At 50.8% G+C, this 12,126-nt stretch overlaps 1 protein-coding gene across 1 annotated transcript in view; it reads right to left on the reverse strand.

Moving 5' to 3' along the window:
• LOC311102259 (unconventional myosin-XVIIIa-like) overlaps nucleotides 1–12,126 on the reverse strand; it is a 95,928-nt gene that overhangs the window by 33,392 nt on the left and 50,410 nt on the right. Inside the window, exons 20-24 of the mRNA XM_084143538.1 lie at nucleotides 11,334–11,423; nucleotides 10,984–11,103; nucleotides 10,430–10,541; nucleotides 6,333–6,460; nucleotides 182–336 (exon numbers count right to left, since the gene is read on the reverse strand). Of these exons, the coding sequence (XP_083999664.1) occupies nucleotides 182–336; nucleotides 6,333–6,460; nucleotides 10,430–10,541; nucleotides 10,984–11,103; nucleotides 11,334–11,423 (605 nt within the window). The remainder of the gene's footprint in view (nucleotides 1–181; nucleotides 337–6,332; nucleotides 6,461–10,429; nucleotides 10,542–10,983; nucleotides 11,104–11,333; nucleotides 11,424–12,126) is intronic.

Raw genomic sequence — 12,126 nt, forward strand, 5'->3', positions numbered from 1 at the left:
ACCATCCTTAACCCATAGAAAGTCCCACCCAGTTGACTACTTCAAAATGGTGAAAGTCCTCAATGGTGCTGCCCATGCTACAACAGACTTTTGAGTACTAGAGTCCTCTATCTATCTCTATGGTCTGTGTTCACGTGTGTTTGTCGACCTACAGAGTGTGTGCATTATGAACTGAACTCACTTCCTCTGTTTCTTCTCCAGGTCATGGTTGCGGCTCTGCTGGCCCTCCAGGTGTAGCTTGGTGTCCTGTAGCTCAGCCGTCAATCTCTGACACTTCTTCTTCAGCTGCTGGGCCGTACGCTGCACCTCCTCACTGTCTGCCTGGAGGTCACTTAGCTGGAGGGGGACGGAGGCAGGGAGATAGAGAGAGAGATGTGTAACATTTAAAATCTTTTTTCAAAATAAGCAGAGGCATGAAATAGGTCAAAGCGTCTGTTAGCTTCTGTCAAGCTGTCCGTCTGAGTGGCCGACCAGGTGAGACGGACAGAGAGAGAAAGAAAAGACTAGTTATTGCTTCACTGCTCCTTTTACGAGTGAGCACAGAGGAGTTGTCAAAACAGAGAAAGGGGCTGAGAAAAAGACAGAGATAAAGAAAAGCCAGACAGAGATAGACAAAGACAGGGACAGACAGACAGACACCTGCCCAACAATGAAGAAAGGAGATATAAAAGGAGAGACAGAGAGACAGACAGACCCACCGACGACAGTAGTCAACTACTTCTGTGTTTGTAGCTAGATGAGGTAAGTGTAAATCCCAACGTGCAAGTGTGTGTAAGCAGGGCGAGGTTGAGTTAGAAGTGTGTGTGTGTAGCTAGATGAGGTAGGTGTAAATCTCAACGTGCAAGTGTGTGTAAGCAGGGCGAGGTTGAGTTAGATGTGTGTGTGTAGCTAGATGAGGTAGGTGTAAATCCCAACGTGCAAGTGTGTGTAAGCAGGGCGAGGTTGAGTTAGAAGTGTGTGTGTGTGTCACGGTTTCGGCCGAGGCTGCTCCTTCTCCTTGTTCGGGCAGGCTTCGGCGGTCGTCGTCTCCGGAGTACTAGCTGCCACCGTTCTATGTTTCTATGTTTGATTGGTTTTGTCTGTTTGTTACACCTGTTCATTGTTAAGTGTTCATTATGCGTCCTATTTAGTTCTCTTGTGTTTGGTCAGGTGTTGTGTGTATTATTCGATGTCACGTGTAGTAGTTGGTTCGCTGTTCTGTGCTCTCTGTATTTCGTTTTGTTTGAGAGAGTCCTGCACGTTGTGCGCATTTACTTTGGTTCTTACCAGTGTGCGTATGTTTCGCCTGTGGCCTGTTGCTGTGTTTGGCTTGTATTTTCGGACTTCACTAAAGACATCTGTTTCGAATCTCTGTGTGTCCTGCGTGTGATTCCACGTTACCTCTACACTCAACCCTGACAGAATTACACACCATCTCTATGGAATCAGCAGGAGCACCCACACCCACAGAGATCATCGAGGAGCGCCTTCGTGGACAGGAGGACAGGATCAACCAAATCGGGCACGCCCTGGACCGAGTGATGAACACCCTCCATCGATGGGAGACCAGCGGGGTACCCACACCCCACCTACCGCACCATCACCATCGGTCAGCCCGCCTGTCCAACTTCCGGAACCCAGTGGGATTCGGCTCTCGCTCCCGAGGGCGTACGACGGCACCGCTGCCGGGTGTCAGGGGTTCCTGTTGCAAGTTGAACTCTACCTCGCCACCGTACACCCGGCGCCCTCGGGACACGAGAGCGTTTCCGCCCTCATCTCCTGTCTCACCAGCAAGGCGTTGGAGTGGGCCAACGCCGAATGGAGGAGAATAGACGCCGCTACTATCACCTATGCGGAGTTCTCCCGCCGCTTCCGTGCAGTGTTTGACCATCCACCGGAGGGGAAGGCGGCGGGGGAGCATCTATTCTACCTCCGGCAGGGGATGAGGAGTGCTCAGGAGTTTGCACTGGAGTTCCGGACTCTAGCGGCAGATGCGGGGTGGAATGAGCGGGCACTCATAGACCACTTCCGCTGCAGCCTCCGGGAGGACGTCCGCAGAGAGTTGGCGTGCAGGGATACCACGCTTTCATTTGACCAATTGGTTAACATGGCCATTCGGCTGGACACCCTGCTCGCTACCCGCGGGCGTCCCAGGTGGGGGTCGCCCATTCCACCCTCCAGCACCTCCGAGCCGAGCCCTATGGAGCTCGGAGGTGCTGGCGCTAGAGGAAGGAGAAGAAGGAGCCCGAGGGGGGCCGTCCCCTGCACCAACTGTGGCCGTGGAGGGCACACCGCGGCTAGGTGCTGGGGAGGGTCTCCTGGTGGAGGAGAAGGCAGGCCACACATTGGGGAGTCCTCCCAGGTGAGTAGGCGCCCCACTTACCCAGAGCTTTCTGTCGTACACATAACCATACCTGTTTGTTTTCCACAGGTTGCACCTCGTTCCCAGCATAAGGCGCTAGTAGATTCAGGCGCAGCTGGGAATTTTGTAGATCGCAAATTCTGTGTAGAGTTAGGGATTCCCCTCCTTCCGGTAAATAATCCTTTCCCTGTACATGCCCTAGATAGTCGTCCGTTAGGATCTGGGTTGATTAGGGAGGTCACAGTGCCACTTAGGATGGAGACGCAGGGGGGTCATGAGGAGACGATTCAGCTCTATCTGATCGACTCTCCTGCGTATCCGGTGGTACTGGGGCTTCCCTGGTTGATTACCCATGATCCTACTATTTCGTGGCGAGAGAGGGCTCTTAAGGGGTGGTCTGCTCAGTGTGAGGGGCTATGTCTGGGTGTTTCCGTAGGGGCGACCTCGGTGGAGAGTCCGAACCAAATGCCCGCATTGCACATTCCCCCCGAGTATGAGGATTTGGCACTCGTGTTTAGCAAGACGAGAGCGGCGCGGTTGCCACCTCATAGACAGGGGGATTGTGCGATAGACCTCCAGGCAGGAGCTGCGCTCCCGCGGAGCCATGTGTATCCTTTGTCACAGGAGGAGAAGAGGGCAATGGAGACATACATTGCCGAGTCTCTGAGACAGGGATACATACGGCCCTCCACTTCACCCGCGTCCTCGAGCTTCTTTTTTGTGAAGAAAAAGGATGGAGGTTTGCGCCCGTGTATTGATTACCGCGGTCTCAATCAGATTACTGTGAAATATAGTTATCCACTCCTGCTGATTGCGACTATGACTGAGTCATTACACGGGGCACGGTTCTTCACAAAATTGGACCTCAGGAGCGCATATAACTTGGTGCGCATTAGAGAGGGCGATGAATGGAAGACAGCATTTAGTACTACCTCCGGTCATTACGAGTATCTCGTCATGCCATACGGGTTAATGAATGCTCCATCAGTCTTCCAATCCTTTGTAGATGAGATTTTCCGGGACATGCAGGGGCAGGGAGTAGTCGTGTACATAGACGATATTCTGGTGTACAGTTCTACCCGGGCCGAACATGTAGCCCTGGTGCGCCGAGTATTGAGGAGGTTGTTGGAGCATGACCTGTATGTCAAAGCCGAGAAATGTCTGTTCTTCCAGGAGTCGGTCTCCTTTTTGGGTTATCAGTTGTCTGCGTCAGGGGTGAGGATGGAGGTTGACCGTGTGTCAGCAGTGCGTAATTGGCAAACCCCAACCACGGTTAAAGAGGTGCAGCAGTTCTTGGGTTTTGCGAATTACTACCGGAGGTTTATCCGGGGTTTTGGACAGGTGGCAGCTCCCATAACGTCCCTTCTGAAGGGGGGTCCGGTGCGCTTGCGGTGGTCAGCTGAGGCGGACAGGGCTTTTGGGAGACTGAAGGACCTGTTTACCTCGGCTCCAGTGCTGGCGCACCCGGATCCCGCTTTACCATTCCAAGTGGAGGTGGACGCGTCTGAAGCCGGTATCGGGGCTGTTCTCTCACAACGGTCCGGCACACCACCTAAACTCCGCCCCTGTGCATTTTATTCGAAAAAGCTCAGTCCGGCGGAGCGTAATTATGACGTAGGGGACAGGGAGCTGTTAGCCGTGGTACAAGCCCTAAAGGTGTGGAGGCATTGGCTTGAGGGGGCTCAACACCCTTTTCTCATTCTGACTGACCACCGTAACCTGGAATACATTCGGGCAGCTAGGAGACTGAATCCTCGCCAGGCTCGGTGGACTATGTTTCTAGCCCGGTTCGTGTTTAAGATCACTTACATCCCTGGGTCCCAGAACGGGAAGGCAGATGCCCTGTCTCGGCGGTATGACACGGAGGAGAGGTCCGTTGAGCCCACTCCCATACTACCTAAGTCTTGTCTGGTTGCACCGGTGGTATGGGAGGTCGATACGGAGATCGAGCGGGCATTACGCACCGACCCTAGCCCTCCACAGTGTCCGGTGGGTCGGACGTACGTCCCGCTCGAGGTCCGGTATCGGCTCATTTATTGGGCTCACACGTCACCCTCCTCTGGGCATCCAGGTATTGGCCGGACAGTGCACTGCCTTAGCACAAAGTACTGGTGGCCAACGTTAGCCAGGGATGTGAGGATTTATGTCTCCTCCTGCTCGGTGTGTGCCCAGTGTAAGGCACCCAGACACTTGCCCAGGGGTAAGTTACAACCCCTGCCCGTTCCACAACGACCCTGGTCTCACCTCTCGGTGGATTTTGTTACAGACCTTCCCTCCTCACAGGGGAATACCACCATCCTGGTCGTTGTGGATCGGTTCTCGAAGGCCTGTCGTCTCCTTCCCATGCCGGGTCTTCCTACTGCCCTACAGACCGCTGAGGCTCTATTTACCCACGTCTTCCGGCATTACGGGGTACCCGAGGATATAGTGTCTGATCGAGGCCCCCAGTTTACCTCCAGAGTCTGGAGAGCGTTTATGGAACGGTTGGGGGTTTCGGTGAGCCTTACCTCGGGTTACCACCCGGAGAGTAATGGGCAGGTCGAACGTGTCAACCAGGATGTGGGTAGGTTTCTGAGGTCATATTGCCAGGGCCGGCCGGAGGAGTGGGCGAGATATGTTCCCTGGGCCGAGATGGCACAGAACTCTCTCCGCCACTCCTCCACTAAACTAACCCCTTTCCAGTGTGTGTTAGGGTACCAGCCGGTTCTGGCACCTTGGCATGAGAGCCAGATCGAGGCCCCTGCGGTGGATGAGTGGGTGCGGCGCTCGGAGGAGACGTGGAACGCTGCACACATCCATCTGCAGCGAGCCATCCGTCGACAGAAGACGAGCGCCGATCTCCACCGCAGTGAGGGGCCAGTGTACGCACCTGGAGATCGAGTCTGGCTCTCAACCAGAAACCTGCCCCTCTGCCTGCCCTGCCGGAAGCTGGGTCGGCGGTTTGTGGGGCCTTTTAAAGTCCTGAGGAGATTGAACGAGGTGTGTTACAGGTTACAACTGCCCATTGATTACAAGAATATTAACCCCTCGTTCCATGTGTCTCTCCTCAGGCCGGTGGTAGCTGGTCCACTCCAGGACTATGAGATAGAAGAGACTCCTCCGCCCCCGTTGGACATCGAGGGGGCTCCGGCGTACACTGTTCGGTCCATCCTAGATTCGAGACGCCGGATGGGGGGTCTCCAATATCTCGTGGAGTGGGAGGGGTACGGCCCGGAGGAGCGGTGCTGGGTGCCGAGGAGGGACATCCTAGACCCGTCTCTTCTGACCGAGTTCCATCGTGGTCATCCTACGCGCCCTGCTCCGCGTCCTCCTGGTCGTCCCCGAGGCCGGGGTCGGCGCACGGCTGGAGCCGCGCGTCAAGGGGGGGGTACTGTCACGGTTTCGGCCGAGGCTGCTCCTTCTCCTTGTTCGGGCAGGCTTCGGCGGTCGTCGTCTCCGGAGTACTAGCTGCCACCGTTCTATGTTTCTATGTTTGATTGGTTTTGTCTGTTTGTTACACCTGTTCATTGTTAAGTGTTCATTATGCGTCCTATTTAGTTCTCTTGTGTTTGGTCAGGTGTTGTGTATAATTGTTCGATGTCACGTGTAGTAGTTGGTTCGCTGTTCTGTGCTCTCTGTATTTCGTTTTGTTTGAGAGAGTCCTGCACGTTGTGCGCATTTACTTTGGTTCTTACCAGTGTGCGTATGTTTCGCCTGTGGCCTGTTGCCGTGTTTGGCTTGTATTTTCGGACTTCACTGAAGACATCTGTTTCGAATCTCTGTGTGTCCTGCGTGTGATTCCACGTTACCTCTACACTCAACCCTGACAGTGTGTGTAGCTAGATGAGGTGGGTGTAAATCCCAACGTGCAAGTGTGTGTAAGCAGGGCGAGGTTGAGTTAGAAGTGTGTGTGTGTGTAGCTAGATGAGGTAGGGGTAAATCCCAACGTGCAAGTGTGTGTAAGCAGGGCAAGGTTGAGTTAGAAGTGTGTGTGTGTCCGACGCTGCCTTACCCTCCTCTCCAGCTGCCGTTTGTTCTGCTGCTCCACCTCCAGCTTGTCATCAAACTCCTGCTGAAGCCTCTTCTTGGTGAACTCTATCTCTCTGATGGCCCTCTCATACTTCAGTCTCCACTCTCCCCCTAAAAGACACAACATGATACAGCACAGTTAGCAGACAGGTTGTGGACAGCACTACAAGAACCACACCAGTTCATTCAATCACAGGAGGTTGGTGGCACCTTAATTGGGGAGGATGGGCTCGTGGTAATGGCTGGAGCAGATTGGTATCAAATACATCAAACACATGGTTTCCATTGACTCCGTTCCATCCATTATTATGAGCCGTCCTCCCCTCAGCAGCCTCCATCGCATTCAACATGTCTTCAAATAGAACTAAGTTGAAATTAAATAGCCAGTTTGAAAGGAAGTCTGTTTGACCATGGAAGGGGTTTGCATTAGTCAGGAGGTAATGTATTAAGCTGTATTGAAGCCATATTAGAGTCGGTACAGTACTGTTATGGCCTGTACATGTACACTATATACACTGCTCAAAAAAATAAAGGGAACACTTAAACAACAAAATGTAACTCCAAGTCAATCACACTTCTGTGAAATCAAACTGTCCACTTAGGAAGCAACACTGATTGACAGTAAATTTCACATGCTGTTGTGCAAATGGAATAGACAACAGGTGGAAATTATAGGCAATTAGCAAGACACCCTCAATAAAGAAGTGGTTCTGCAGGTGGTGACCACAGACCACTTCTCAGTTCCTATGCTTCCTGGCTGATGTTTTGGTCACTTTTGAATGCTGGCGGTGCTTTCACTCTAGTGGTAGCATGAGACGGAGTCTACAACCCACACAAGTGGATCAGGTAGTGCAGCTCATCCAGGATGGCACATCAATGCGAGCTGTGGCAAGAAGGTTTGCTGTGTCTGTCAGCGTAGTGTCCAGAGCATGGAGGCGCTACCAGGAGACAGGCCAGTACATCAGGAGACGTGGAGGAGGCCATAGGAGGGCAACAACCCAGCAGCAGGACCGATACCTCCGCCTTTGTGCAAGGAGGAGCAGGAGGACCACTGCCAGAGCCCTGCAAAATGACCTCCAGCAGGCCACAAATGTGCATGTGTCTGCTCAAACGGTCAGAAACAGACTCCATGAGGGTGGTATGAGGGCTCGACGTCCACAGGTGGGGGTTGTGCTTACAGCCCAACACCATGCAGGACGTTTGGCATTTGCCAGAGAACACCAAGATTGGCAAATTCGCCACTGGCGCCCTGTGCTCTTCACAGATGAAAGCAGGTTCACACTGAGCACATGTGACAGACGTGACAGAGTCTGGAGACGCCGTGGAGAACGTTCTGCTGCCTGCAACATCCTCCAGCATGACCGGTTTGGCGGTGGGTCAGTCATGGTGTGGGGTGGCATTTCTTTGGGGGGCCGCACAGCCCTCCATGTGCTCGCCAGAGGTAGCCTGACTGCCATTAGGTACCGAGATGAGATCCTCAGACCCCTTGTGAGACCATATGCTGGTGCGGTTGGCCCTGGGTTCCTCCTAATGCAAGACAATGCTAGACCTCATGTGGCTGGAGTGTGTCAGCAGTTCCTGCAAGAGGAAGGCATTGATGCTATGGACTGGCCCGCTCGTTCCCCAGACCTGAATCCAATTGAGCACATCTGGGACATCATGTCTCGCTCCATCCACCAACGCCACGTTGCACCACAGACTGTCCAGGAGTTGGCAGATGCTTTAGTCCAGGTCTGGGAGGAGATCCCTCAGGAGACCATCCGCCACCTCATCAGGAGCATGCCCAGGCGTTGTAGGGAGGTCATACAGGCACGTGGAGGCCACACACACTACTGAGCCTAATTTTGACTTGTTTTAAGGACATTACATCAAAGTTGGATCAGCCTGTAGTGTGGTTTTCCACTTTAATTTTGATGGTGACTCCAAATCCAGACCTATCTAGAACTATTTCAGCCACATGTCAGTGTTTTGGGATTTCACATTCAATACTGATCTATTTGTGAGGGGATTAGACTACCATGCTGTGAGTTTCTTTGATAATCATGTTATGTCATGTCAGTTAGGCTGTGTCAATGATTCCCTTAGTGGAGCTCCTTTCCCTCCTTCGAGATCAAGATGAGCAGGAACACCTCATTACTCAAAGAGTAGGTCTGACTCACTTAACCCTAATTGCTCCTGTAAGTCACTCTGAATAAGAGTGTCTGCTAAATGACTAAAATGTAAATGTAGGTATGTGAAACTTACAGTAGAATGGCCCGTACTGAAGAGCTCAGTGACTTTCAATGTGGCACTGTCATAGGATGCCACCTTTCCAACAAGTCATTTCGGAAAATTTCTGCCCTGCTAGAGCTGCCCCAGTCAACTGTAAGTGCTGTTATTGTGAAGTGGAAACGTCTAGTAGCAACAACGGCTCAGCTGCGAAGTGGTAGGCCACATAAGCTCACAGAACAGGACTGCCGAGTGCTGAAGCGCGTAGTGCGTAAAAATTGTCTGTCCTCGGTTGCAGCACTCACTACAAAGTTCCAAACTGCCTCTGGAAGTAACGTCAGCACAATAACTGTTCGTCGGGAGCTTCATGAAATGGGTTTTCATGGCCGAGCAGCCGCACACAAGCCTAAGATCACCATGCGCAATGCCAAGTGTCGGCTGGAGTGGTGTAAAGCACGCCGCCATTGGACTCTGGAGCAGTGGAAACGCGTTCTCTGGAGTGATGAATCACGCTTCACCATCTGGCAATCAGACAGACGAATCTGGGTTTGGTGGATGCCAGGAGAAAGCTACCTGCCCGAATGCATAGTGCCAACTGTAAAGTTTGGTGGAGGAGGAATAATGGTCTGGGGCTGTTTTTCATGGTTCGGGCTAGGCCCCTTAGTTCCAGTGAAGGGAAATCTTAACACTACAGCATACAATGACATTCTAGACGATTCTGTGCTTCCAACTTGGAGGCAACAGTTTGGGGAAGGCCTTTTCCTGTTTCAGCATGACAATACCCCCGTGCACAAAGCGAGGGCCATACATAAATGGTTTGTCGAGATTGGTGTGGAAGAACTTCACTGGCCTGCACAGAGCCTTGACCTCAACCCCATTGAACACCTTTGGGATGAATTGGAACACCGACTGCAAGCCAGGCCTAATGCCCGTCCTCACTAATGCTCTTGTGGCTGAATGGAAACAACTCCCCGCAGCAATGTTCCAACATCTAGTGGAAAGAAGAGTGGAGGCTCCACCCAGAAGAGTGGAGGCTGTTATAGCAGCAAAGGGGGGACCAACTCCATATTAATGTCCATGATTTTGGAATGAGATGTTCGACGAGCAGGTGTCCACATACTTTTGGTCATGTAGTGTATCTCTTAAACAGGGTTGTCTATTCCACCTAAAATGTGGGGTGTTGAAACTTTCAAACAAAACACTGAGAAAAAATCTATTCTACATTCAGAATAGCCAAACAAAGACTGCATTCGCAGTCTAGATGGAAGTCTGTTCGGCATGCGATCAAATATAATTTGAGGACGCCTGCTGTCTTTTATAATCCATTTCTACGCCATGTCTTACAAACCTTTTGTCTCCTCATTCATTTCAGGCAGCACTGCAGTCTACGGGTGGTCAGCTTGATCCAACCAAACAACTGAAAGGACTCAACCAGAAACAGCCTACTTCGATCCTGATCTTGGGGTGTACATTTGTGTGCTGGTTTTCATGGTGCTAAGTTGTCACTATGGCAACAGTGTGTGTGTGGTTTGGTTTTACTATCCTTGTGGGGACCCAGAAGTCCTCACAAGGATAGTACAACAAGGACAATTTGGACAAGTGGGGACATTTTGTCGGTCCCCACAAGGAAAAATAGTATTTTAGGCTGAGGGGTTAGGTTTAGGGTTACAATTAGGGTTAGAATTAAGGTTGGGTTAGAGGTTAGGTTTAGGAGTTAGGGTCAGGTTTAGTTTTAGGCGTTTGGGGTTAAGGTTAGGGTTAGGATAAGGGTTATGTTTAGGGTTAGGGAAAATAGGATTTTGAATGGGAATAAATGTTTTGGTCCCCACAAGGATAGTAAAACAAAGGTGTGTGTGTGTGTGTGCCGCTGACCTGTGTCGTCGTCGTCCATCTCTCCGTTGAGCTCTGAGGATCTGAGGAGTCTGGCCTCCATCACCTCCATCTCCATAGAGTCCATAGACTTCTTCATCGAGTCAAACTTAGTCTGGGGAGAGAATCAGAGGCCATGCATTAAAACACAAGATAGACATAATGACAGATAGACCTCACATTGCACTTGCACGTACACACACAAACGCTCATTGCACACACACACACACACACACACACTTCCTCTAAATGACCAATCGCTCATTTCTAGAAGCGAGGTCATTTGTACCCAGCCCAACCCATCAGTATGTGCTATCTGAACAGTCAGTGGAAAAATCTATGTCAAATGCCAAATAGAAAACTAAAAGGCTGGGGAAGGCAGGGTCAACAATCTGATTACACCATTACGTTTCAGCCAACAGAACTGTCAAGGTCGTCATTGCAAATAAGAATCGGTTTTCCATTTACCTATCTGGTTCAAATAATGGGTTGAATGAAATAATTGTGTACATCCTACAACAGTTAAGGATGTCTCATTTCTCCTTGGCAGTGTTTACCTGCATGTCCTTCATGTCTTTCTCCAGTCTCAGTCTCTCTGAGGTCTCAGACTCCAGCAGCTGAGAGGCTGACTCTCCTGTGTTCCTCTCGTCTGCCAGCTCCGTCGACAGCTCTGTGATCTGGCATACACACAATTGCAATTAGCAAGAGGGTTACACATGCACCCTGTCTTATGCATATAGTGCAATACAGTTAAACTTCATGACATACTTACAACCTTTATCTGTTCATCCTTTATTTATACATACAGATCCGCTGGTACAATGTGTTCTTATATTAGTCTGCAACGCAGTGTGTGTGTGTGTGTGTGTGTGTGTGTGTGTGTGTGTGTGCGCGCGCACGCGCGTACCCGGCTCTCCAAGCGGTCACTGTTGAGTCTCAGCTCGTTCCTCTCCTTCTCCACCTTCTCCAGCCTCCCTTTCAGCTGCTGGATCTCCTCCTGGAAACGGATAGACCGAACGAGAGGGAGGGGGAGAGAGAGAAAACGTATTACAGTATTAGAGGGAGGTAAATCTGTATAGCCTCTATAAAGCAGGGGGAGGGAATCAAATGCAGGGGTGTAATCATTACTCAAAACAGTTGCAAAATATTCAGTTTTGCGATGAAAACTAGCATTTCTATTGGACAGATTCAGGTACAGTGAGGGAAAAAAGTATTTGATCCCCTGCTGATTTTGTACGTTTGCCCACTGACAAAGACATGATCAGTCTGTAATTTTAATGATAGGTTTATTTGAACAGTGAGAGACAGAATAACAACAAAATAATCCAGAAAAACGCATGTCAAAAATGTTATAAATTGATTTGCATTTTAAATGAGGGAAATAAGTATTTGACCCCTCTGCAAAACATGACTTAGTACTTGGTGGCAAAACCTTTGTTGGCAATCACAGAGGTCAGACGTTTCTTGTAGTTGGCCACCAGGTTTGCACACATCTCAGGAGGGATTTTGTTCCACTCCTCTTTGCAGATCTTCTCCAAGTCATTAAGGTTTCGAGGCTGATGTTTGGCAACTCAAACTTTCAGCTCCCTCCACAGATTTTCTATGGGATTAAGGTCTGGAGACTGACTAGGCCACTCCAGGACCTTAATGTGCTTCTTCTTGAGCCACTCCTTTGTTGCCTTGGCCGTGTGTTTTGGGTC

Source organism: Coregonus lavaretus, assembly GCF_964263955.1.
Source record: "Coregonus lavaretus genome assembly, chromosome: 26".
Classification (NCBI taxonomy): Eukaryota; Metazoa; Chordata; class Actinopteri; order Salmoniformes; family Salmonidae; genus Coregonus; species Coregonus lavaretus.